Source organism: Ammospiza caudacuta, chromosome 10, assembly GCF_027887145.1.
Source record: "Ammospiza caudacuta isolate bAmmCau1 chromosome 10, bAmmCau1.pri, whole genome shotgun sequence".
Classification (NCBI taxonomy): domain Eukaryota; kingdom Metazoa; phylum Chordata; class Aves; order Passeriformes; family Passerellidae; genus Ammospiza; species Ammospiza caudacuta.
This window is the reverse complement of record NC_080602.1, coordinates 14,935,477-14,962,874: the sequence shown is the minus strand read 5'-3', so window position 1 is coordinate 14,962,874 and position 27,398 is coordinate 14,935,477. Positions and strand designations below refer to the sequence as shown.

General features: G+C 39.4%; 1 protein-coding gene and 1 long non-coding RNA gene across 15 annotated transcripts in view; one reads left to right on the top strand and one right to left on the bottom strand.

The window, feature by feature from the left end:
• Positions 1-27,398, top strand: part of TCF12 (transcription factor 12) — a 159,629-nt gene that overhangs the window by 97,049 nt on the left and 35,182 nt on the right. For 9 of the 14 annotated variants that reach the window (XM_058811318.1, XM_058811321.1, XM_058811320.1 and 6 more), the window contains 2 exons: positions 8,314-8,449; positions 11,679-11,731. In XM_058811318.1, coding sequence (XP_058667301.1) covers positions 8,314-8,449; positions 11,679-11,731 — 189 coding nt within the window. Of the gene's footprint in view, positions 1-8,313; positions 8,450-11,678; positions 11,732-19,495; positions 19,640-23,149; positions 23,370-26,345; positions 26,448-27,398 lie in introns of those variants that run through there. The other 5 variants (XM_058811326.1, XM_058811325.1, XM_058811323.1 and 2 more) reach the window with 5 other exon arrangements.
• LOC131561854 (uncharacterized) lies at positions 3,420-17,655 on the bottom strand. The gene is made up of 2 exons (XR_009275110.1): positions 17,282-17,655; positions 3,420-4,246 (listed from the first exon to the last, which is right to left on the bottom strand). It is a non-coding gene; the product is annotated as an uncharacterized LOC131561854 (long non-coding RNA).

The following is a 27,398-nucleotide window of genomic DNA, read 5'->3' as shown; positions in this document are numbered from 1 at the left end:
GAGCAGCTCTGTAAGGAATAATTTTCAATGCCTTTACCAGGCAGTTTCTTGTCTTTGCCCTTCTCTTTCTCACACTATTTAGGCTTGGCAAATTTCCTTGCTGCCTTTATTTTTTTATTTTTGATTGTATTTAAGGTTATGGGTATTCTGTAAACTAATATGCATATTGCTGCATAAGGAAGGAAAAATATGCTACAGCACAGAGTGCAGGTGAAACTTCTTTGGTGAATTACTGTTTGTGTCCAGCTGTTCTGACTGCCTCAGAGTTTGGTGCTTCTCAATTACAAATTTATGGTATTAGTGGAGGATGGGGAAAATATTAGCTCAGCTCTGTACTCCCAGCCATGTCTGCTTATCTGAATGAGCTGGATTGCCGTTTGGATTTTCTTGAAGTGTGCATTCCTTTTGTCTGCAATTACTCTAGTATGTTAAGCCCCCATTTACCTTCCTTTTTGAATTAATAGGTAGAGAAAGTCCTTTCCCAGACTTCACAAAAGCACAAATAGCTGGTGTCAAGAAGAACAGAGGCCCTGAGCAGGACTGGGGAGGGGAGTGAGTGCTGTGGGCAGCCTGTTCTGGGCACGGGGAGTTGGTGCTGTGGGCAGCCTGTTCTGGGCACGGGGAGTTGGTGCTGTGGGCAGCCTGTTCTGGGCACGGGGAGTTGGTGCTGTGGGCAGCCTGTTCTGGGCTCTGCTTCCTGGGCCGGCTGGGACAGCACAGCCCAGCCACTGAGGCAGGGCTGGGAGGAAGCGCAAGATTTGGCATTTACATTCCTCCTCCATGGAACTAAACCATGCAGCTTGTTTTGGTTTCAGCTGTGTTCTGGAGTGCTTTTCCAGACACCGGTGCTCCTGCTGGCACAGGTTTCTGAAGAGCAGGGAAGAAGGATAACATTCAGGAGAGGGGATTGTAGCCTAGGATATCTCCTGGCCATTTCCTAGCACCCTAGTACTGAACTGAGCTCTCCCTTGATCATATGTGAAAACATTTGGGTTCTCCATGTTAAGTCCTAACAATTAACTGGTTGCTAATTAACATACCCTCATCATGTTAATAATTTTCTGACTTGGTTCTTAGAGCAAGATTTTTCTCTTGGTTGTGTGCGAGAGGAGATGTACAGCTTCCATACTATATACATGAAATGATCTACTAATGGTCTGAAATATTTTAAAATAATTTTGCTGAAAATGCAGAGAATACTTTGAGAACTAAGGAACAGATGCAAATATAGTTTGTTTTATAATATCCTTTATAGTCTAACTTCTGTAAATAAGGCTCAGCATAAAATCCTTTAATATTGACTCCTCATGCTAGTATCATGTAATCATAAAGGAAAGCAAGGAGGGTGGTACCATAAAAATTAAAAACTAGATGAATAACCACTCAGCAACTTCTCTTGTAAAATTTTAGAATTTTCCAGAAAGAGGCTTTTGTATAATCACAGAAAGGAAGCTGTTCAAATTGCTGTTTTCATAATGTAGCAAAAAGATTCAAAGGCAAAGGGAGGGGTGCCTGACCTGGAATCACAATGCTTAGTAATGCCTTCCTAGAATTCAGTCAGCAAGGCAAAAATCCCTTGCCCGGGGGGATGAAGGAAGACAAACTGAGGCAGCATAACCTCGGGGATTGGACACAACATCAGCAGGGTGCTGCTTTAGAGGCGTAAAACTGAATTTGTAGTCTTGCCAATATGCAGCATCAGTGCAGGGGAGACAATATTGCAAAAGAGAAGGAAGGGACTCTTCACAATATTTGTGTTAATCAGGGCCTTTAAAGACATTTAGATGCAAAAAGAATACAAAATGATTTCTTCCCTTTGCATTTAATCTTTGCTCTCCTCATGGCTAAAAATCCCCCATATATGTAATTCTGAATCAACTCCTTTCTTCTCTCTCCTCTGTCCCTGTGCTCAGTCCCAGTATATTTACACATGAACAGAATTTGCCACAGTAGCAGCCTCTGCTTAGGTGCACACATGAATAAGCAGCTCTTGGTGATCTGGAAAAGCTTTGGCATAAAAAGAGAATATATTGATAATCTGATCTTCACTGGAGTTACCATTAATTGGAAAGACAGTAAAGCTAAATGTAATTTTGTTTATGATGTTGCATCACTTCAGTATTTAGTACCCTAGGTAGCTGGTTTTAAATCCAGTGAGCAAGATTAGCCTGATTACACTGGCAGGATGCAGTTGATGGATGACTGTCATTATCTTCTCAAACCTGCATGATACTTTAGGTATAGGAGATGATAATTAAATTTTCAAGAGACTACACTGAGATTATAAGACCTAAGTATTTTTTTTTAAATGAGGAATGTGTTTGCAATTATCAACATGTTGTTAGAGGATCCTCTCCTGAGATGTTTTATTGGCAACCCCTGATTTCCTTTAAATTGATCAAGGAGAAAAAGCTCAAGTTATCATATAACACTTTAGGTGTTGTTTTGGTTTTCTAATTCTGGTATTTTCCTCCTCCTGAAACAGACCAAAAATGTATCTGATCAAATCTATTGGTAATGGCTTGAAGATGTACAGGTTAGCACAATATATTTAATGAAATGTTGTTTGAGACAAAACACTAGAGAGGATCGTAATTAATGCCTCATTTTCTGCCAGTTGCTATTGATTACTCATTCAGAGTCCCTTTGTTCTCAAAATGGTAACACTGTATTTCACATTACTATTTGATGATATTCTCAGGATGAGATTCTTTAACAACATGCTGATAATTGCAAACATATCTCTAAAATTTAAATTTAAAATGAATTTACATCATATGTCAGTGTTTTTTTCCAAATTCAGCTCCTATTTTGGAGTGCATATTCATTACAGTTTCCAAAGACTGGAGACTTGAGTAAAGTGAAATTCAACCCTTTATATCTTAGTTATATTTTTGGCTTGAACTGCATGACGTGGAACTCAAGTGAATGGTCTTTTTGCAGCCCTAACCTCTCCACTGGACTTGGATTTCAGAGCAATTATTCATGTTTTAGTGTTGTGCTGGGTTTTCCCTTGGAAACACCATAACAGAATATACAACTTTGCTGGGGGATTTTGCAAGTTTACCAGACTTTTCTGTTTTGTTATATTCTTTTAAGCCAGCTTATGCAGATTGTCAGGTTTATCTATTAGGCAAGACATGCAATCCTGAGACACGTTCTATCCATGCTGTAAGTCATCCAAACAGCTCACTGAGTAAAAAGGACATGCACATGAAACTTGTGCTCTACCCAGGGCAACATTTCAAGTTTACAGTAAGGCAAGGAATGCACTTGCCATCTGCTCTGTGTAATTCTGAGGAATAGAGAGATGCCAAGTGAGTTTGTCAGCGACTGTGGCGGGATAATGGAGGGATTTGATTGAGATGAATGGTGTTGCATTACATTATTTTGTAAAAGTAAAGTACTCAAGCTCACAATTTTTAACTGAAAACTCAAGTACTTTTTATTTGTTTTTTACTTCTAGACAGTTTTCCTGCTTTAAATAGGTACAGCCTGACTGCTAGGATTGAAAGCAAAAATTTTATGAAAAGGAAGCTACTGCAAAAAAATTAGGAAAATAAAATCTAGTCAAATTTAGTTGACTGTTGGGGAGGTTTTCAAGATCTAAGTTTGCAGTTGGTGAGTTGCAGCTCTCATTTCACTGCCAAAGCAGACTGCCTTATTATGCCAGCATAATAGGCCTGTCATAATCAGTTGCATATAATGGGCTAATGCTTTTATTCTCAACCATATTATTCTTTTGATAGAAAATAATGAATAATGTAAAGGCACACAGTTGTATTTGGATGAAACTATCACATAGTTTGGCTATGGCTATGCTGGGAAAATTTGAATTCTTAAAAGTGTTTGCCAATGTTTGCATTTAAGAAAAGAACATGGACAAGATTTAGACCAGGAAGCACAAGGCTACCTGCCTATGGCAAATACATTTTTGAATAGGTAAAAAAAACCTGTATATAGGCAGTGTATGGAGTGTGTTTGTTCAAACTGTTTGTGTGCTTTCCAGGACAGCTTGGCTTTCCTGTTTGCATAGAGCCTAAACATTTGAGAGCTGCAAGGAATATTATGTAAGGACATCTGTGGCCTTTACTTGTCCACTTTTTTTTTTTTTTTAAATATCAAAGTAAAATCAAAGAAATGTTTACCAATGTATTAAAATTCTGCTGGCTGGTGTCCTAGAAGTTCATTGAAGGCAGAGCAGTGTTTTGGCATCAAATTGTATCTGCAGAGTCAAAGAGCTGGGCTGCAGAGAAGAAAATGTAGGAATTAGTCAAACTATTTTTTACTTTTATGCTTAAATTATTTGAAAGAATCAATTAAAAAACTATTTTAAAATAAGTTGACTGAGGACTTTCTTTTTATCTCAGGCATATAATTTTGATATAAGCATATGGCTGATTGGCTTGTTAGTTTGAATGGAAGCAAACTTTGCCTGCATGAAAATGCAGCTGCAGTGCAAAGTTACTTGTTTCCTGTGACAAAGGTGCATAAATCCACCCCAATATATAGATATGATTCTTTTCCCCCACCTCATCCATACAGTGATTGAATAGACACCTCCTGCATTTCATTTTATGAGAATACTCTTTAGGAAAGTGACCCTTTAAAGCATTTGTTGAGATAGTGGCCCTTGTGAAAGCCTTTCCTATTTGGGTCAGGCCATGCTATTTCCCCTGAGGCTGTCAAAACTGTTCTTGGCTTCTCTGAAAGGGATAAATCTCAAAAGTAAAGCAGTCATTTTCACATCTTTTTCTCTTTTCACTTCTGAATCAGGCTTGCTGTGTTCTTAGTTGATTGTAATAAAAGCAAGTTTTTCCCTTTTTATTTTTTAAAGTTATTGAACACTTATTGCTTAGGGAAAACATTGCTTTAAATAACTTTTTGTATATCTTGACACTGGATATATGCATTATAAAATCCAAAGAGGCAAGTTTTTAGGAGTGATGCCTGTTTATTTACAATGGTAATACAGACAAGGACTTGGCCAAGCATTGAGAGAATAACCAGTCATTGATTATTCTTTGGTAATTGGATGCATGCTTGGCAGATGAGGTTCAGAGTGAGGGTGCAGGTTCTCTGTGGAGAATGCCCCTAGCCACGTGTGTAAGTGATCTGCCTCTGCACAGGGACCTCGGGCACTTGGGCAGGAGGAGCTTGATGCTGATAATACAAAGCTGTTCTGCTATCCTCAGTGGTATTTTTGTATTCCTTTCTTTATCAGATGCCCTTAGGAAAGGATCAGTCCTAATCAATATTTTTTCTCAATTGGTTCAAACAGGCAGAAAAATCAATGAGCTGAACTAATGACATCTATTTTTATTTTCTTTTGGAAGACTGAGGAACAATTATAAAATTCTAAACAGATGTTTCATTTGATTGGGCCAATGGTTAAAGAGGGTTGTGGTTTTGTATTGCTTTGGTTTTTAAGCATTATTTTACAAATAAAAAAATGCTTACCCAAACACAGTATAGATTGGAAAACTTCTTCAGACTGTGTTGCACAGCTTGAGATTTACTATAGCTTGAGTATCTACTATAGTGCTTACACACTAACTTTATATTATTGTAGAAGTCAGGCTGCTTTGAAATTCAGGGTCTGGTGAAAATGTCAAACACTGGAATACTTAGGGCAAGAGCAAGAGTGGCAAATGTCAAGAAGTAAAGGTTGGAGGTTAAGGCTGGAAAAGACACAGACTCATGCCTTTTGGAATGACTTTGCAAAAATGGATTTCAGAGTTTTTACTGGTTGGTTCTTTTTATTTATTTAAAAAAAAAATCTTTCCCCATCTCCTAATGAGTAGAGGAGCAGAGGAACTAGGAACATTCCCTTTTTTTTTTTTTTTTTTAAGCATCAGTATGGATCCCATTGCATTTCCAAACTCCCTGCAGTGGTCAGGGGAGATGGAGGGCTGTGTCTGATGTGAAGGGGCCGTGGTTCCTGATTGTGTTTGACAGCTGCTCTGAGCGAGCAGGGCTGCGCTCCTGACCCCCAGAGCTCCTGCCAGCCTCAGCACTTGTGCTGCTCTGGGAGGGGGACCTTGCCTCAGCTCCTTGAAATGACAACTACCACAGTACTTCCTCCCTTTCCCACAGGCTATGCTAAGCAATTTTCCTTCAGTCCTGGGTATTCTTGGTCAAGAAGGTCAAGTGTTGACCTAAGTGAGAACTGGTTTCATTTCTTCTTCTGGCTTGTGTTGGTTTGGAGGAGCTGCTTATCACAAAACATTGCCCAGGTTTCCTGCATAGTGTTCACCTCTAAAACTGTAGGAAATGTTTAAAATGGATCTTTGTTAAATTCAGATTTATACTGAGTAAGCCAGATAGTCTGATGTTCATGTTTTCTGCAAAACAATAAAATCTTAACGATTTGACCAAAGCAAAAATTAGAAGACCTCAGAACAGCCCACTAGAAGATTTCCCCCTGCATGTATTTGCTATATACTTTTGTCACCCTATCAGAATATCTCATTCAAATATGAGTTTCAGATTGAGAATTCTGTTTCAAAGACTGTTGTAAGAATAATTCTGAAGAAGTTAAGCTGAGAGGAAGCTATTTCTATGCAGTAACATTTTTAATAAATTTTGATCTTCACACTTTTGTATAAAATACTTAACACTTTTGGGCCTTCCTTAAGTTTATGATGTGGCAATTCTTTCACATCCCACTCTATTCAATTAAAATATAAGATTTTCATGCTCAAATTAGTTATCAAACAAGAAAAGAGAGACATTTCAATGGTGATACAATGCAAAAAAAGGCTTATTTTATATATATATATTCTGTAACTCTGTCTGAAATCTTCATTTTTTGCTAATCCCAGTGCACTGCAAGGTGGAAGGCATTTAGTACCTTACTGTGAGCTCTATGAGTGAACCTCACCTTTCACATCTCCTCACACCAGACAGATCTGTTTTGATGATCTAGTATAATGCAAAAATACATTTATTTATGGATGGGGTATTTGGGCCTCAGAAGGAAGGTGAGGAGAGGCAGGAGCAGTGAGTACCTGCTGTACCCCAGGCAGGCAGCAGCACTGGAGCAGCTCCTGCCATAATCCAGCCCGTGAGCGGGTTTGGTGATACCTCTGGAACCGTGTGGGCATGAGGGCTCCTCCTGGAGAGCAGCTGATGGCACAAGGAATGTTGGCTTGGGAGCAGCCAGGCTGAAGGAGGAATTAGGTGGGGTTTTGGTATAAAACTTACTCCAGTTAGCAGTCCCTGTCTTAGCATCAGCTGGCAATGAAATGTCAGTGCAGGTGAGTGTAAGGAAAAATGCCCGTTGTCCTGCCAGCTGTGCTTTACCCCCTTGTCTGGGAAGGCTGCACCATGTACTGACCATGGCTGAAGAAATCCAATTGCTCATGAGGCTGCTGCTTCCACATGACCTTAAAATACTGGCAGACATGAACAGCAGTGTGTCTTTAGCTGTGTGCAATGTGGAGTGGATGCTGCTCCGTGAGGAAAGCTGTGTGCACCAGCCAGGAATGAAACACAGTGAATTTTTACCACCTGCTACAAGAACATTTTCTGTACAGACCGTTCTGTGGGTTCCCTCTATGTCAGGACTTTCAGACTAAAATAAAGCTAAGCATAACATCACCCAGGGAAAAAAAATGTTGTTCTAAATCACCAACATTCATTTCAGTTTTACAGAGGAAACCCAAATAATGTGAGGTTAAACAATATACAATGCACTTGTTAAGTGTTTAGAATGTTTTTGTTTTTACTGCATGGGAAGGGAACAAAAAGGGTAGGGTTCAGCCACTTTGTTAGTTTGAAGGGTTTAAAGTGTCAATTTGTCATGTTCTGTTCATTAATCTACTCTGTTGTCTCTTGTCTGCATTTGATTTTTTTTGGACAATTTTATTCCATGTTTTTATGAATGTAATCTAAGTCTTGATTTCTAAGTATGTGCTAAAACTTAATGTCATGCTATAAACTCTTAGCAGTTTTTATCAATTATGTTTATATTGTGTAATAGAAGAAGTGTTATATTGCAAACTAAACAAAGGATTATGATTTTTGTTTAAAATTTAAATATTTATTCTTTCAGATGTTTTCAGCTGAAATGGTTATGGCTTTCTGGAGGCTCACAGCTAACCTTGCTCTGCCTTTCTGAGTTATGCAGTAGTGCATACTCTGAACATTGATTTTAAAAAATCTACATTTTTTGAGCTCTAGAACCTTCAGTAAATCCCAGTACATTCCTCTAAATGCCAAGAGCAGTATGTGTGGTTATAGTTTGTCAGCCTGGCATATTAACAGCTGCATTGTAGAGTTTAATTTGACTTTTCTCTGTGTACTTTGCAGTCCAGTCTGCTTCGTTCTGACATGGGGCTTGGCAGTGCAGCTCAGCTGGCATCCTCTGGGAAGCCTGGCACCCCCTACTACCCCTTCTCTGCCACCAACCAGCGCCGCCGGCCGCTGCACGACTCTGCCGCTCTTGGTAAGTCATACACACACTTCAACTCTGCTTCCCAAGGCTTCTCTGCAGACTTTTGGTTTTTGACGCTTCATTTAATGTACAGGAGATTGTGCTGAGCAAGTGAAATTGCATCAAACTGCTATATAAGAGAAAAACTGGAATTATCAATGTTTTCTTTGGGACGCTAGCTTCGATTCGACACTGGTCAGTCTGCCTTACAAAACAAACAAGAAACTCTAATAAAACCCTTAATTGCAAAAGCAATAATGACAGATGGATAGGAGCTGATGACCAGCTGAGTGCCCTTAACCCGTGCCATCATTAACTCCTGGAAATGCCTGACCTTGAGGTCATTACCATTATTTAGTAGGGGAAGGACACAAAGGGGAAACAATTATCCTTTTATATGCTAAAAGTAACTTTATTCAGGGCAATATATAGTTCATTGTAATTGGTTCAACATGCCTTTAAAGATCTTAGCAATTGGAAGCTAGTAGTTTATCCTAAAATCAAACTATCTTGCAAAATATGCAGGAGGAACGTGCCTTAAAATTGTTATAATCCTGTTGACAGTATTAGTATTTTAATCTGGGGATAGCTGGAGGTGAATGGAGTTTTCATACTTGGTCACAGACAGTGGTAATATTTTATAGCTTTCTAATTCTGTTGAATCAGAGAATCAAGAATGAGTCAGCTGTTCTGTAGTATCTGCTATAAGACTGTTGTGAATAATTGGGTGTGCAAATAAAAAAAAAATCTTTTTGGTATAAAAAGAGAGACTGTAACCTTATATTGTAGTTTACCATTATATTCCAGTTATATAACTTGGTTACCATATATTTAGGTATTAGTGTGATAGGTCGTTAGAATTTCTCTAATTATATAGTTGAGTCTTTAATGCCCCTCATTTGCATAGCACTTCTATTCCATAGTAAAAATCTTGTTTGTTGGAACCATGTAACTCCAACCATATTTTACGCAAAATAAAATTTTCAAATGCAAATTGCTTTGTGAAGTAACTTGAATATTAACTATAACTGCAAACTTCTTGGGCACTAAAATAGTCCTGAACATGTTTGAAATTGTTTTTTAAATATTTTTTAATAAGAAAATATTACTGTAGAACATAATCTTATGTATTATGGGATCATTTAATCTGAAAAAGTCTTCTAAACCATCGAGTCCAACTTTTAACTCAGCACTGCCCAGTCCACCACTAACCCATGTCCCAGGTGTCACATGTACACATCTTTAAATCCCTTCAGGGATGGTGCCCACCACTTCCTGGGCAGTCTGTTCCAGTGCCCAACACTCCTTTCAGTGAAAAAAAATTTTCCTGACATCAAACCTAAATCTCCCTTTGTGCAACTTAAGGCCATTTCCTCTTCTCCTAATATATGTGTGTATATATGTATTTTAAATATATATTTGGGTTATCTTTTTACTTGTTGTCAAACCAACTGCCATTTATCTTGGGGTTGGCTGCCTTTATGAAGATTGTTGTAAGTATTCCTGTTGCTCAGAATACCAGAACAAACACAGCAGTTCCTCACACCTGTTTCAGAAAAAGAACACTTAAATTGTTTACAGCTTGAGAGGGTGGTTGAACTTCAAGAGAAAAGAACTGTGCTTTAAGCTGCTGCTGCTGCTGGTTTAGCCCACACTGAATTGGGTTTAGTGAGGAACTACTTGCAGTGTAACCTGCTCTGGGTTGGAGTGGCAGGGGGTGTGAGCTCGGCACAGGGTGCTCCAGAGGTGCAGGGAGGTCACTGTGTGCAGCAGGCACTGAGATGGTCCTGAACGAGGTTCTTGTTTCCTGTGCAAACTCTACAGAGTTTGGGAAGTTTCTGATATTATTAAATTAAATAAATGGAAGTGAAGTGTGGAGTTTTCAGAGTATATTTAGCTTTTTCTTTGAAAGAGAAGCTCAGGGGGTATACATGTGTTTAAACTGGAGATATTCCTCTTTTTGTCATGGTTGAATCCGAGGCTTGTAGCCTGGGATATGGCAGGTGGTGGTTACAAATCCATGGAAATGTTTTTCCAGGAATGTCAGGAAGAGGAAGTAATCTTTTATCCTGAGTCTTTTCCAATAGCTTGAGAAAGTATGTCTGAGTTTTAATTTTTTTTAATGGACTTGTTAAGTGCTACAAATCTGCTGCCTGAGAATTTCTAACAAAGTCAAATTATGCCATTTTATCCCTGAGAAGGAGTTGTCTGACCAGGATTATAACAAGCTCTTGTTAAATTTCATATTAAATTGCATTGATACCAACCAGTGTTCTCTTCCAGGTGACATTTTGAATCCAATATAAATATGTTTTCCAAAAGTCCTTTTCTTTCTGATCATGCCCTATGGGAAACAATGAGAGTAAAGATATCCAGCAGATATTTCACCTTATCTCACCTTTATCTTGTCATATCATCATAAATGTTCTGAATGAAAACAGAAAAATAAGAATTTTGTGTTTTAATTAAAGACTTTATTGGTTAACTGTTGAACCGGTAATCTCACCAGATACTCATTTTCAAAAATCAGTTGTTTTGTAATTTGCATGCAGAGTTTTCAGATTAATTGTATTAGCATCTGAATAAACTGGTTCAGGTTCTTGGTTTAGGTAGTGGAATTGCTGGGTACTTCTGTTATAATACAACACCTACTGGAAGAAAGAAGCAGTATAATACCTCCAACTTTATTGTTACATGCAAATTTGAGATGTATTGATTTTATTACTCAAGGAAAGTAATTACGTCATTAAATTTGCTGTTTATTTACCACCTTGGAAGACTAAAAACTATAAAATGTACATCATGTTAGTATTCTTAGAGTATAAATCATGTCAAATTCCTTTTGACATGTCTTTACTCTGATGCACAGAAAATAAAGCATTTCTCTTGCTAATAAGTCCCATTCTCCTCCTTGTATATATCAAAACCATACTTTGTTTTTAGCAAGTGTATAAGGTCATAGGTATACCCTTCAGAGTAACTGTTCTTAGGAATAACTGTCTTCCTTAGGAAAAGAATCGAAAGTAACTATTTAGCAAAGCTGTATTTTAGAGGAGAACATGGTTATGTTACATTTTTATATTGATGTGACAGACAAATCTCTTTGCCAGGGAATAAAAAAAACCGCATGAAATTGGAAAATAAGATATTCATCATGGAAGAAAAAACTGAGCAGTGTAGCTATTTATTCTTTCTCACCTATAATGTAGATATTTGATGAAATGCTATTTTTCTTGTACAGATCCTCTACAGACAAAGAAAGTAAGAAAGGTGCCCCCTGGTTTGCCTTCTTCTGTAAGTATGACATTTTTTACTTGTAGTGATAAAAATTGGGCTCAAATTGCATTCTCCTTACCTGCCATACATACCAATTACGTACCTTTAGCACTAGGAGGGCTGTCTGCTGGACATGAACAGCTAGGCTAGGTAATTGGGAGTGGTTCTGCAGGACTAAATGCACATTTGATGTGGAATTTTTAGATTTCATAGCAGTGATTTGTAGCTCGCTCATATGCTCCTACCCACTTGTCCCTGTCATTTGAATTCCTCTCTTGGGAAGAGAGCTGGGCCAGGAGCTGTCAAAGAAGATCTCCTGTACAGGTCTTTTGATGTTTAATTAGTCATTATGTTGCTGAACAGGAGGACAGACAGAGATTAATAGCTGAGAATCTTAGAAATTTACATTTGTAATAATCCCAGTGGAGCTGAAGACATTAAGATTCGGAGGACATGTACAGCTCAGCTTGCCTCAGTAGGACTGAGGTTATTAATATGCATAAATCACCGAGTCAGATGTTCATTGTGAAGTCCTGGTGGATTTTAAAGCCTTCATTAAGCCTTTCCTAACTTCAGCCTAGCATCAGGAAAGCTTTCAAGCAACTAGTTTGTTGATCCCTCTTTGCTTGAAAATTTATCCTTCGAGAATAAAGGGCTTTGATAAAAAAGGTTGGAAGGGTTTTGGTGGAAAAATCATTAATGGCTGTGATAATCTAATGCTATAAGGGTGTTTTGTGGTATTAAATATGCTTTATTCTTAAAAGGAAGAAAATTGTTTATAAATGAATCTGCATTTAAAAAATCCACGTGAAGTGAAAAATCCCCAGTGAAGTGAAGGACAGAATTATTTTTTCCCTTGCTCAGAACAAACAGGAGGGGAGGGGGAAGCTCCGCTGCCTTGCGGGATACATCTCTTTGTTGTGTAAATGGATGTTGGGCTTTTATTTGGCAGTACTTAACACATGGGCGCAGGTGCACTTGGATGAGTCATAACTCAAAGCCGGATAGGCTGAATAGAACACAGTGCACAGGAACAGCAATATAGCGGCAGCAAAATGGGGCTGAGCTTTTCATTTCCTATTGAGCCTGAACTATGGATGGTGTCTTCTAGTCCTCGCAGCTCCCCTGTTCTCTCCTCCCTCTCGTTCCCTTCTTCCACCCCCTGCTCACGATGATACAGACAGAACCGGCATCTGAAATCCTATTTTAACAGTACTTCCAGATGGAGCTGAGATAGTGGGGATAGCCTGGGGCAGCTGTGCTCTGAACCTGCAGCCTACCTGGAAGCCAGGATTGCAGCTGCAGGCACTCTTAAAAGCTTTTGCTTGCATAAGCACTTGGGCCCCACTAGAGGCTGAATAGCTGCTTGATAAACAAAATGAACACAATGCCTCAAATCATTATTCCCGAGGCCAGGAATATTCTTCTTTCCCCCCTCCCTTTTTTTTTTTTTTCCCTTCAGCAGCAGCTAAAAATAGTTTGGCAATTTACATTTTAACAGTTGCGTGTTATGTAGGGTGGCTTTACAGTCTAGCAGATGATTTCTGCTAGATTAACAAAAATATATTTAAAATGTCAGAGAAGCTGAAACACATAGCAGTGCAATTTTCGTGAAATTTATTACAGTAATTCTAGGCAGTAATAAAGCTTATGCTACACATTTAATATTTAGTAGCATCAGCCAGGTAAAGAGATCGTTTTGGAGAACGAAAGATTTCTCTCATTTGTCTTACCAGGGTTTAATTTTAACAAGCAGTATTTTTCAAACGGTTTTCATTTAATTCTTCTTCTGTAAGATTGGAGACAATGACATGCTGATAGATTTTATTTGTATTAACATTGTACCAATCTGTGCAATTAAGTGCAGTTACTGTGAATAATCAATGATTGTGATGCTGCAGGTTTTAAGCACTGTTTCTCTGTATTTCAATGCTTTCACTGCTGAATAGAGCCTTGAAGTAAAATGATACGTTACAAAAAAAATTGAGATATTGCATCTGTGGAAGATGATACAAAACTAAATTTTACTGAGCATCATGAGAAATTTAAATTGACTAGATCATTATGTAAGTGTAGTCTTTATTTTAAATATACTTTCCTAAGAAGTCAGAATGTATTGTGGGAAAAAGTTGCTTTAGTGCAGAGAAGTTTAATTATAATATGAAAAGTCAGAGGAAAGATGATACTTAATTTTGTTATACAAATCTGTGTTTTTTAATTTTTCAGTTTCTAAAATATTGCTTTCTGCAATGTTTTTGTTAGTATAAGGCTGCCATGTCAACGGATCCTCAGCAGTAATTTAATTTCCTAGATAACTGTAATTTAATAACAGTCTTTTAAGTAATAATGATTCAAAAATCCCCAACCAACCCTTCCTCTAGTTTATTTCTTTTGCCCTTGGTTTTATATGGTATTTTCTGAAATTATTAGTTTTGAGGTTTATCTTTTTTAATGTTTTCTTATCAGGGCCTAAAGTAAAAACAGTTACAGAGAAAAGTGATGGTGAATTGCTTGGCTTCTTTCTGGAATGCAACTCAATCTGAATTTGTCCTCTTACTGCAAAAATTAAATGTTCCAGGCCAAATGCATTTTCAAGTTTTTCTGTTGTAACTTGTTAAGTGGTGACTCACTGCCCAAAACATTTTGAATGTTGACATGCAAGCATTTATGTTAAACTACAACTACTAAATTTAAAGCACTCTGAGGAGGATAGAAATTAAAAAACATATTTTTTTAAAAGCCAGATTTGAGTGAACAGCAAGATTGCTATGCTGTTTATGTTATGGGGGGGGAATACTGTTCAGTGAGTTATATTGTCTTCATAGATTGAAAGCTGTTGTATTTCTGAGAATTCTTCTGATTGTAGGAGTGAAGGAAGCCAGACACTAATAACATCATGTGACCTAAAAGCAGCGTAGCTCCTCGGCCAGGCACAGCAGTGTCAGGGCTTCCAGAGAGCTGCTCAGGCTGCACAGGGAGAGCACAAACAAGGGAGGCTCTCAGAAATGCTCAGGGACATCATCATCCAAAAATGGATGGGCTGGGAGCAGGAACCTCCTATTTACATGTGGAGTCAGGAAATATTTCAAACTAAGATTTGTTACTACTACCATAATCAGTGGCTATCATGGGGTTGTAATTCTAAGTAAAATAGTGTGAATATCTATCATCATTCTTTTGCTATTTAATTAGTGTCATATCAGAGAAATAGCTGGAATACATTGTTATCTGTTGATTTTTGTTACAGAAAATCAGCTGTGACATACAGACATAAAAGTCTGCTTGTTTTCTGTGTATTTTCTAATAAGTATTTTGAGTATATTAGGCTTTCCATAGTACCTGAGATGTTCAGTTTAATATTAAACTTTGAATTGCACTTATTTAATAAGAGATTGTCAAATTGGTATTTTCTGATACCAGAGATTTCTTTCTAAATTCAAACTTTTATTTTTCAATACATGTAAGTCAACTTGTAGTTTCATTATAGGAGTTTCTCATATATCACTGTCTATGGTGTGTGTATAGTCCACAAGTCCTAATTCTTGCAAGAACTATTTATGGTGCAAAGACACAGCAGATTGTGTTTGCATGCAGAGAACTACCTCCCATTTAAGGCACTTTTCTTTCTGTTTTCCTGCCAGTCTTTTAAGACTGAGCTTGTAGAGATGTTTCAAATCATGTCACATAAAGATACTGATGGTAAAGAAGAAAGATAATAGATGTTGCTCGTTTCTATGTTCTCTCCTTCCTCTACTCTTCACAAAAGGCTAAAAGGAGATTATTTGAAATGGTAGAATGGGAAGTATCTTTTGAATGATTATCTGAAACCAAGTTTTTGAGAGTTTAAAGTTTAGACTATTAGAAATAATATAATGTTCACCACACTGAGTGGACTCTGTCAGTATTAGCAATTTCCATGTGTATTGAAGTAGCCTGGTGTAAAGCAACACCACTGGAATACTTTATGAACTGTGTGGCTCTGAATCAAAGCTTCAGAGCATCCTGAGCAGATACTTTGTGTAATGTTGAACTGACTGTGATGTGTTTAACTGACTTTCTAGGGAGACGTTTTTTGGTAAGATTTTTTTTTTCCCACTGCCCACAAACAGTGCCCAAATGTGAAAAGCAGGATTTAGTTTGTTCAGATCTGTTCTGAACTGCCTTGCACAGTCAAGTGATGCATTCAGCTGTCACTTGTCTTTAACAGTGAGAGCTCTCAAAGCCAGCAGGAACTCTCCTGACCCTCTCCTCTGCTGTACTGCTGTGTTTTAGAAAGCAAGTTTAAATAATGAAACTGAGTAAATAAATCTTTATGGATAATGCCACACAGAACTTAGGATTTCTTCCTCAGTACACAGTCTTCCATCTTCTGCTTTCTGCTTGTTCTTTGGTTGCTTGATTTATGGAATAAAGTCTTTCGGGACTTGCTCAGTACTGCTTTTTAAACACTCTGTTCATCTATGTACCTGAACAAAATGCAAATGTATAAAACATCCAACCTCTAAATTATGTTACAAACCAAGTAAAAATATTTGAGATGTTATGTTTAATAAGAAAAAGGTCTGTTTTTCTGGTTAGATTATTGTAGGGTTTTTTTTCAACATGGCCTTTATTTGAAATCCACCTGAAAACCGCGGTATCCTCAGATTATAGCATCCCACCTGCTCTTTGCTGCATGAGAACATTTAGCTGTCATTAAACAAGCAGGCAGCCCATTGCAAATTCCTGCTGTGAGAGTTCAGCTTGACTTCTCATTGAATTAGGGTGAAGGTACTTGAGCAACCCTCTCTTAAAAGCTTTTACGAAAAATTGCAATCAGATTATTTTTCCAAACTGTCCTGTCATCTGACTGCAGTGAACTAATGTAAGGTTGCTGAATTGAGAGATCTTCTCTGAAAATCCTGCATATACATACATCCATGATGGATACATAATGATGTCAAATAATTTCTCTGTGTTTGGATTTACTGGAGGTACTTTAATTTTGAAGTTTTCATAACATATCAAAATGAGTGTATTGGATGTTCTTAAATTAGAGTGTAGATTTGCATAAAAGAACCTTAAATTTTGTGCACAGTTAGAAAAAAATGTTATTAAAAAATACTGAATTGCAGCTCATGTTATTTAGGGAGAAGTTACATGGAATTTCTGCAACTCTGCTTTTCCTCAAAGATGAATGCGTCCATTACCACAAATTGGTGCGGTCTTTTGTAACAATAGATAAGGATAGAAGCTTTTCTGAAGACTATTTCTTACTATCTTTTGCTTGATTATACTTGTGGCTTTGGTGGGAAGATGTTTATAATGGTTGAAGTGAGCTGGCAAAGTCGTGAGGAATGTTGTGTTGCTGGACTTCCACGGGCTGTTGAAGTGAGAGGTTTCCCTTTGCTTGCTTGCTCAGCCCCAGAGTGGAGCCGGGGCCAATACAAAACCAAAACAACTGCAAAACCAAAACAAATGCTTTTCAAAAGAATGATACTGAAAGTAAAGCACTGCATCATTTTTAAGTAAAATTTCAGATGTAGATGTGCCTTTACACAATGAAGCAAAGAAATTGAATTTAATTACCTCTTTTTTTAGTGCCACAGTTGCTTGTGACATCAGGTTTTATAAAGCAAGCAAGTTGTTCAGCCTTGGAGATGCAGTTAAGGGCTTTCATTCCACTTGCGCTGATAGCTAGGATTAGTTGTTAGTTGTTCCTTTCTGTAAGGCACGGGCGGGTTCCTGATCCTGGATGTCAGAAGGATTGTTTGGCTTGTGATAGCTCTCGGCTTCATTCGCAGAGCAGTTTTGCCGAGCAGCGAGCTAGAGCACAGGAGAAGGGGAGGGACGCAGGGCGCTCCATGCCGAGGCACAGCGAGCGCTCAGCGTTCCGCCTCGCCATGTTCAGGGCTCCCTGACAGCCAATTTCTGCCTCAGCCTCGGCGGCGGCTGCGGACCGGCCCGGCCGGGCGCAGGTCGTGCCTCTGGAGCCCCCTGCAGGCCGAGGCCGCCGGCGCAGGGCCGGGCCGGGCACTGCCGGGCCTGGCGGGAGCCCCGGGGGGGCCGGGCCGGGCACTGCCGGGCCTGGCGGGAGCCCCGGGGGGGCCGGGCAGGGCACAGCCGAGCCTGGAGGGAGCCCCGGGCGGGCCGGGCGGGGCCTGGAGGGAGCCCCGGGCGGGCACAGCCGGGCCTGGAGGGAGCCCCGGGCGGCCGGGCCGGCAGAGGGACCCGCAGGGACCACGCAGCTGCTCACGGCCAATGGCCCGGCCCGCTGCAGTTGGTGCGCAGGGATCTGTGCTGCCGGTAGTCCTGTGCGAGTTTCAGTGACGGCCGTGCTGGTTTATCTCAGGGTTTAAAACTCTTTTAAGGTCTGCCTAGGTTTCTAGGTTGGATAGGTTTTTATCACGTTTTGTGGTGATTATCTGGCTTCTGATAGGAGAGTTTATTGCCTCAGGATAATAAACATGTTTGTTTACTTTTTAATGCAGATATGGGTGGTTAAGGCCTTCGTATAGGGACTTTCAAACTGTAAGTGCTTTATATTTCCAGAAAAATAATAAAACTTTCTGAACTTGACCAATATCCTATCAAAGTTAAATTTGAATGGTTTTGAAACAAATTTCAAACTTCCTCTAAGAAATTAGTTTGGAATTGATTGTGAAAAATGGGATATGCAACACTTTTTCCCTCATTCTTCCCATTCAAAGAAAATACTTGTTTAATAACTTAAATATCTCATAAAATTCAATAATTTCAATTTAAACATTGAATAAATTCATTATTATTTGGAGAACTACTGAAACAGAAAAGTCCTGGCTGCAATTTTCTATTAAAAAATTATTTTTACTCATATTTGCTACGGCTAACTGGAGTTTTTGCAGAAAAAAAAAAGAGCCCAACTCAATGACAAAATCCTCAACAACTATCCCTCAACCTTGTAATAATGCAAGGTAAAAGCAGTGGATAGCAATTAATATCCATTTAATTAGTATTTACTGTCTATTCACTATCCCTTCAAACTCTTACCTTGGTTATAGTAACATGAATGTTAAATGTGCAGTTAAAGACAAACCCTTTGAAAAGGAAAACCACCAAACTATTTTAGCTCTTGTGTGGATTAGCAAATTAATTTGCATAAAACATCATCCTTTGGATATTGGCAGGAGGGATTGCCTATAAAATTTAGTCTACTGGGTTATTTTAAATTACCTTCCATACAGCTCATCTGCTCCATCTCTGCTGAGCAGCATGCTTAGTGGCTGGTTAACACAGAAGGCTATCCTTCCAGGATTTTAAAATAAATTAACATGTACTTAGCTGATGAATTACATGGAGGACAGTATAATAGGCATTGTGTTTTCCCCTGAAAACAGCCAGGTTTCTTTCTTACAGCTTGAAATCTTGTCTATCCTGACAGCTACATTATGCAGCATATTCAGTGCATGGCTTAGCAATGGTTCTAATTCTGGCTTTGCTATAGTTAATCATCATAAATGTTTGGCCTTAAAATAAGTTATATTGGGAATCCTAAGATGTATGGATTTTTTTTTCTGAATTTTTGCTGGAAAAACAGCTCACAATTACTACGTATATTTTAGATAGCAACAGGTTGTTCTGTATCAGTTCCAGTCTGTCTCTCCTGTTCAGGTTCTCGTTTTCTTAGAACTGATAAGAACTTTATCACTTGGGAAACTTCTGTTCCTCTTTGAACGTGGTTGAAATTGATAAGAAGTTCCAGCCTTGGACAGTGTGGGGTGGAAAGGAGAGAGTTCTAAGACAGTTGCTTTTGCCTTATTTCCAAAGCTAGAAGGTTAACCTAGCCCCTAAGAAAATAATGGAAGTTGGTAAGAACAAAAGATCTGGGTTCCCCATGGAAAGCAGGCTTTGGGCTCTCACCATGTTAGTGTTTTTTCAACAAGACTGAAGCTAGCTCTCCACAAGGAGGTACTTGATACATGGGTTTGCACATCACAGTTGCTTTTGTTGGTGAAAGAGGAGCTTTAATTTCTAGTAGCACATAATTTAAAAAGATTTGGTGTTTTTTGTGTGAGAGCATCTAAAATAACAAAACTGATCAAATGCATTAACCTTTTTAAAGCATTTTGATATTCAAGTTTTGTGGAAAATGTTTGACTAGAGAATGGCTCATCTGTTGAGACAGTTATGTAACTAACTTTCATATGGTATAGCATTCAGTAATCTGTGGAAATTGTGTTTATTTTTTATAAATTCGAGTGATTAATTACATATGCTTTATGGTGTATTTGCTTTGTGACTGACAAATGGAACAAAAATGTATTTCACATATAAGTTTGTTTTCAGGGAGAGTGTGAATGTGGTTCATTCACAAAATCTCTTAGCGTTAAAATCATCTTTGAAAATATTCTCTTACAGGTAGCTTCATTTATTTTTAGGTCAGTATTTCACTCTGCATCAGCTTTCATAATCTCTTTACATACTTTAGGAACAGGCAGTTTATTGTTTTTGACACACACTACAGGGTCATGAGTGGAAACAATTCGGGCTACAAAGTGCATGTCAGTTCAGTGTTCCTCTGCTGACGGCATGTCTGTCTGAAATCAAGTTTAAAAAATTGGCCCTGTCTCCAGCTGACTTGTTTGGTCAGGCTGAGTCATAAGATTAACCCTTGACTTGTCACCAAGGAAGAATGGAGTAAACAACTGTACCCTGTACAGTACCACTTATCCAGCTATGATTCATTTCACTGTAACATGATTCTCTTAAGAAAACAAATTACAGAGCAGCTGTTGCTTGGCTTAAATGAGGATTAGAAAAATTGCAACCACAAAACAAAAACTTGCTTTGGACTTCAGGAGCTTTTGGAATAGTTACCTGGTAGCAGTTCCTGCAAATGCAGAGTTATTGCTAACAACATAGCCTTTTTTTCAGCAGTCTTTCAAATTCTTCCATTTTAGGTTCATATTTTATCCTGGTGAAAGTAAACTTATGTGGTTTCAAGTTTGATATGCTGAGGGAATTATGGCCTGATCCTGTACGGTCAATGAATGTATCAAATGTGAGAAACAATGTTTTCATACAGTAAATGTAGAGCAGATACAGTGATATGTTTCAAGCATTGGGCACTCAAGATTTTATTCCCAATGATGTGAGTGAGTGTAGGACAAATAATTTCCTTTTCAGTAAAATGCAATTGTTATCCTTTTGATTTGTGGGGAAGCAAGCCAGGAGCAAATTCATTTAGTGACTCATGATGGAGGGACCAGTTTGTCTCCAAACAGATGTTTGCAGTGGCATTCCTCAGTTTTATTGATCATATTGTTGCTTTTGTCTTACCTATGTGCTGGTGAACAAAGTTAATGATTTACTTCTACTGATAAATGTTAATAGTGTTAGTAAACATTGCTAGTCAATATTACCTATGTATTTTTTGATACACTGCTCTTACAAGTGTAGGGCAGCTGAACACAGAGCAACCTCCCACCAATGCTACACAGTCAAGTTAGGTTTCTCTGCTTGATGTTTTTAATATTTTTCCAGTTGCTTATATACAGGTAATGGTTATTATTTGAAGGGGGTTGATCATGCTCTTCATCTCTAATACAACTATTTTGAAAACCAGGCATGTGTGCATGGAGGTCCAATAGCAATTACAACTGTGCTGGTGATAGTCTTCAAAGAATTGACTGCAGTTACCCTGGAAGTACTTCTAATGTTTCAAAAGTTTGCATGCTAAAATTATTTTAAAGGGTTCTCTTAGTGCTTCAAGTCTGTGAGCTAAAGTGTCTTTTCCAACTTTTCTAAGTTGTACATTATTCTGAAGTAGTGTTTTTAATCTAGTGCACTATAAGAAGTAGCACATGCAAAGATCTGAAGATCTTTTAGCAAGTCTCATCTGTAGAGTCCTGAACATTAGTGAGAAGCTTTAAGGAACGGCATTGTTAGCTGCAAATCAAAGGTTCTTAGGGACTCTCTGGGGACTGAAATGGGTCTTTGCGGTCCCTAGGGAAGGAGGAAGCTGCCAGTCACTCTGCAGGCCTGGCAATTTAATAGTCTCCAGTATAGTGATGTTCTTTTTTGCAGCTGCTGCTGCTACGCCTTTTGTATTGGAGAGGAGTTTGGTTCAGATATCATTAGCTTTGCTGCATAGTTAAACAGTTCTGGATGCGTAGTTTGACTTGCAGTAAAAATGCAAGTGTTCTTCAGCAGATGGAAACTTCAGGATGTATTTGCCAACATATTCTGAGCACAGTAGTCTAATTGACTGGAAGAGTTCACTGAAAGAAACATTTGAAGCTTGAGATGGGAATAATTTTTGTCAGCGTGTATATATTCTGTATATTTATAGACACTACAGTAGTGATGTCCTGAGATAATGGACATTACACAGAGATTTTTATCTGATTGAAGTATTCAGCTGCAGTCAGTTTATCACCCTTGTGGATCTTTTTAGTTCAGAGGGTTTCACTGACACACGAGGTGCTTGGCAGAATGAACCAGACTTCTGCAACTTGCTTTCTCTCCCTGTAAATGGCTGAATTGAACTTTACCCATTTTTTTCCTTATCCTGAAATATTTTCCTGCTTTTGTCAGGAGGAAGGCAGGGAGAATTCACAGCATTGGCAGTAGACACAACTGGAGGTGGAGAAATGTGGTTGAATGTTAACCTTTTTTTCCCTGGATTGAAGTCGGTATCTGACTTAGCAGAAGCTCAGTTAATAACCAGCTGTGTTCACTTGTAGAAAATAAAAAAATGTATGCCCCATTAAGAGTTAATGTTAGTTAATGCCCCTGCTCGGTGAAGAAAGTAAAAAGGCCTAGCAGGCATTGATAGTGTGCAAATATTGAGGGATCTCTGTGCTGGAGGTTGCAGTCTGTTTGCTGTATTTGAATAATTCACGATTTTGTGATGTGACAAAGTTGCTGAGGTCCTCTCCCCTTCTCTGCCCTGTCTTGTATGGGCATGTATGTGTGCTCTTTCATACAAAACTGTATTATACGATATAAAGGGACCCTGGACTCGTGTTTCCAAGAGAATCCTTCCTTATAGGTTGTATACCCCATCTTAAAGACATGGTTTTATTTTAACCCAACATATTGCGTAGGTGTTGTCTGTGTTAGGATCACTCCCTGCCCCATCCTGCCCTGCTCGGAGGGGCTCGGGTTCTCCCCTGGGACTCGCTCCCAGCAGCTCCCCGCGCCTTTGGGAAACGTTTGCCAAAGTTGGAAACAACTTTAGACAGAGCCAGATGGCCGTGTGGCTGGAGCTGCATCGAGCAGCGTCTGCACGGCCACAAGTGCTCTAATTTAATTAAAACAAAAAGCAGACGATTATCTCAGGGCTCAGGACGTGCCCATGTGCGGGTTCCCTGCGGCCCCCGGCGCGTAGGGCTGCGTGTGCCGAGCCCTCAGCGCCCGCGGGCCCGTGCGCGCCTCCTCCCGGGGCCGGGGCCGAGGCGCGGAGCGGGGGCTGGCGCGCCCCCCGCGCCCAACCCCCGCGCCGGCCGGAGATGGTTCAGTCCTGCTTTGCATAAGCCGCCTTTGAGCGCTCCATGTGCGCGGCGGCGGGTGGATGCCGTGGGGAGCGGGAGGCGGCGCGCTGAGCCCGGCCCGCGCCAGCCGCGCCATGTACTGCGCCTACCCCGTGCCCGGCGTGGGCAGCAGCTCCCTCATGTACTACTACAACGGCAAGACGGTGAGGGGCCGCCTTTGTTCGGGGCCGCCGGGCCGGGCTCGCGCAAGTTCGCTCCGGGGCCCCGCCAGCCCGGCCGCGCTGGGGCGGGAGCTCCCCGGAGGCGCGCGGCGGGTCGGGCTCTGAGGAGAGCGGGCCTGGGGCGGGGGGCTGCTTTGTGCCACGGGGGACGGGCGGCCGCGCAAGACCCGCCGAAGTTTGTGTTCCTGCGTGCCCGCGCCTTTTCTTTGTGGGTTGCGGGTTTGGCCGGGGTTGTTTCGGGTTTGTTTTCAGGCAGGGCCCTCCCCGAGCGCTGCGGGCTGCCCTGTGCCGCGCTCCCGGCTCCGGCGGCCCCAGCCCCGCGCAGCGGCGCGCACCGGGCCGGCCGCCAGCGCTGCCCTGCCCGCGCCGGGCGCTCGCCGCGGGACTTCGGAATCATCAAATGTTCCTGCAAAGGCGGGAGGGGGGAATGCGGATTCCGGAGGGGGGGAAGAAAACAAATCTCTGTGGAGTGAACTTAGTGGAAGTTGGACGGGGTATTTCTGTTTCGTGGTAGATAGTTCTGTTTTTTAAATTAGAAGATCAGTTCTGATTTTTGTGTGTAAGAATCAGCATACGATGGTAAATTAGCAACCGTGTGTTTCTTCCAGTCTGTTTATGTTGTATGTGGTTTTGGCTTTCTTCTGTTATAAAAATAGTATTAAGTAGGAAATGGGGAGATGCTGATACTGATCTTTTTTTTGTGGCTTTTTTTTTGTTTGGTTTTGTTTCTTTATTGCTGGTCCACCTCCCGTGGGCCTGTGTGAGTTTTGCTTTCATTAGTAAACTTTTTTTTGCCAAGATTTTTGTTCAATGGTAATTAAAATATGAATCTTTATATTCATAAAAGACGCTGTGTACGAGCTTCTTGAATAACAGCGAAGACGCTGGAGGAGAGGTTGAGGAATCAGTAAAATCGCTTGGTCTCTATTTCATTTCCTTTGGTATAAATGCCAGCTGTCTTTCAAATATGAAATGATTTTTCTTTCATGTCTGCTCCTAGGCTAAAACAATCTGTTTGAAGTTTTATGTGAAGATATATATAAGACTTAAGTAAAATTAACTATACAATACCCCTGAAGCAAAGGGAATATAACTTGCATGGAGTTATGATTTTATTCTTTCTAGAGCACAGATCACTCTATTACAACATTTCTCTTTGTTCTTGTAGCAGGAAAAAAGGCTTTGATCTTATTAAGTATTTCCAGGCATATAGTAGATGGAAGTGCTGGTACTGTAGGAGGGCATGGCTTGAAAATTGATAGCATGTGCCTGTTATGGGTCAGAGGTGACCTTTATGAGCTTGAAAACTTAGTAAATAGATGACAAATCATATGATCATCCTATATCATGTTGCCCAAGGTTTTATTTAATTTTTTTAAAAAAATCTTAGTAACTTTTACCACTGTTTCTCCTAGGAATATTGCAAGTTTGCCTAAATTACTAATTTAAATATACGTAAGGAGGTTATGTGGAGTTGTGGGATTGGTTTTTGTGTTAGCTTTTGAAGCACGCCTCTTGGTGTGTATGCCAAATCTTTGTATGAACTTTTCTACAGTGAGAGAACAGTACATACCCTAATTTTGATGTCTTAGTGCTTTTATTTGTATTGTCTGATAAATTAGTGGTTGCTAGCATGAAGCTCATTGTTCAAGTTGGAGATTTTTATTTAGATCGTTGTATTAGATTTTGGGTGCTGGCATTCCTCAATACCTGCTAATGTATATAAAATCCAATTTATTTACTCACAAAATAAGTGAGAAATCACATGAAGAAAATGTGTAAACTTTTGATTAAAATATTTTCTTCTTTTCAATTTCTTTAATCTGTAAGCCAAAACAAAGCTTAGTATTATGCTTAAAACCAAACATATGAGCAGCCCAATAGAAGATTCAGTGAGGACTGGCACATATATTAAAGCCTGAAATATAAATCAGAGGCTTTTACTGTTAGAAGAAGTTCAGTTTTTTAAATTTGTTTTAGGAAGGACACATCAAAGTAAAAATAGTGATTTAATACAAATCCCTTGCTGAGGAGTGAAATTTTACTGTTATGTGTGATAGGTGCTATAGGAAAAAAAATATGTATTTCAAGAATCCCCTTTAAATCAAAAAGAAAAAAGTCCTAATCTATTTCGTAAAGAAAATAAAGCACTTGCACTGCACTAGACATAGCCTGGTTTTTTTTCTTGTTGTGTTTGGGGGTTTTTTGTTTCTTTTTTTGCCCTTCACCTGTTGACATTTAGAAAATACTCTCAGTTTAATGAAAGCTTACAACCTTTTTGTATAGAGCTTTTAGGAAAAAAATTAAAGCTATACTTGAAGATTGTTTCTATCAATAAGGTTTTATCTTCTCTTTCAGTCAAGAGTCTCAGCCCCCCAGATGTTCCAGATACCTCATTTCCATTAAAAATAAACCTGCAGAAATATTTAGGTAGAGATAATAGCACAAATGTAAATTATGTCTTTTTGTGGGTTTCTTGTTTTTTTGTTTTTGTTTTTGTTTTTTTTTTTTTTTTTTAACTAATGCACAATTAAGCAAACTTTGTCATTCACTGTGGCCTTTTCATTTAGATTTTAGGAAGTGCAACAGTGCCGAAATGATATTTAATAGAAGTCTGATACCATCTTTGTGTTTAAAAGTAAAATAGACTTGCATGATTCCACTGTTTTCAGTTCACCTACAAGTATAGAAATAAGTTAGTTATTTTCTAAATGTACTGTAGAATTATTTAAATATAGATGACAATGCAGTAATGTGTCAGTTATCACCAAAATAAATAATTTTTGCAAAAAAGATTATATTTTATATCACTTATTACTACTATTTAATATGAGAACAGATTAGTGAGTATACTCATTTTATTGTTTTATTTTGTGCATTTTATGGGTTGATTTAATATACCAGTCTATGTACAAGTATATTTTATTATTAAATAAATATCTATTTTTCTCATCGTAGGCTGAGATTGAGCCCTTCTCCAAGGTGGAGAACCTGCATCTTTTCCAGTAGATTTCTACAATGCCTATTTAAAAAGGACAAAAAAAGAGTCAGGAGATTTAGGTATTTTGCATATACGCAGTGTGTTGTGATTTGCTTTTTGGTGAGCTAGCTTATACTGGGATATTTTTTGAGAAAATACTCTTTTCCTTGAGAGTTTTGAGAGCTTTTTATAGACATGTTGCTGATGAGCACATGTATAGATGAACAAATGCAGAGTGTGGGGAGAGCCGGGTGTGTTTGGGGGTTTTTAGGGCAGCAGTTGCCGCTCCTGCGGCCGGCACCGAGCGCTGGGGCAGAGCGCGCGTTGATAATCCTGGTGATGCTCAGCTGGCACGGCAGCGTGCCTGCCTCTGCCTGATCTGCACTCAGTAACGCACTAAGGCTTCCAACGTCCATGGAAAATGGTTTTGGTTTGTAAATTTTGGAGCAGCCAGGTGCTAAGATTCAATTTCGCTTTTATTAGTGCTGGGCTAGCTAGTACACAGGGAGGGAGGTACAATTAAAGCTGTTCTGTACCATATGCTGCCCACAGCAACTTACACAAGGTCAAAGCTAACATTTGTGAGTCAGGACAAATACAAGATCATCTGGAAAATCTCTAGGGGTACGTGGCTGTGGACATTGAATAAAGAGAGGTAGTAAACGCTGGTCAGCTGGATTTTTATTTCTTTCTGTTTCTCACTCTTTTCCTTCCCCTCTCCATCCCACTGAAAAATGATGAGTTACAATTCATCAGCCCAAGAGAGTTTGCCCTGCTCCACTCCATTGGGTTGAACTGCCAATCTGCTGAGCAGTGCTCCCCTGCCAGGAGGGTGTCTTGACTGCAACAAGCTTTATGAATGCTTTAAAGTGAAGGTTTTGTCCGTTTCCTTGGGCACATGAGAGCAGCCAGGGAAGGGCTCAGGTGCTGGATGGGCAGTTCTGGATTTCTCAGAACATGCACACCAAGGAGGAACATGCCCCGTTTGCTCCCTGCCTTGGCTCCCTTTAGCACGTGCACAGCAAGGTCTG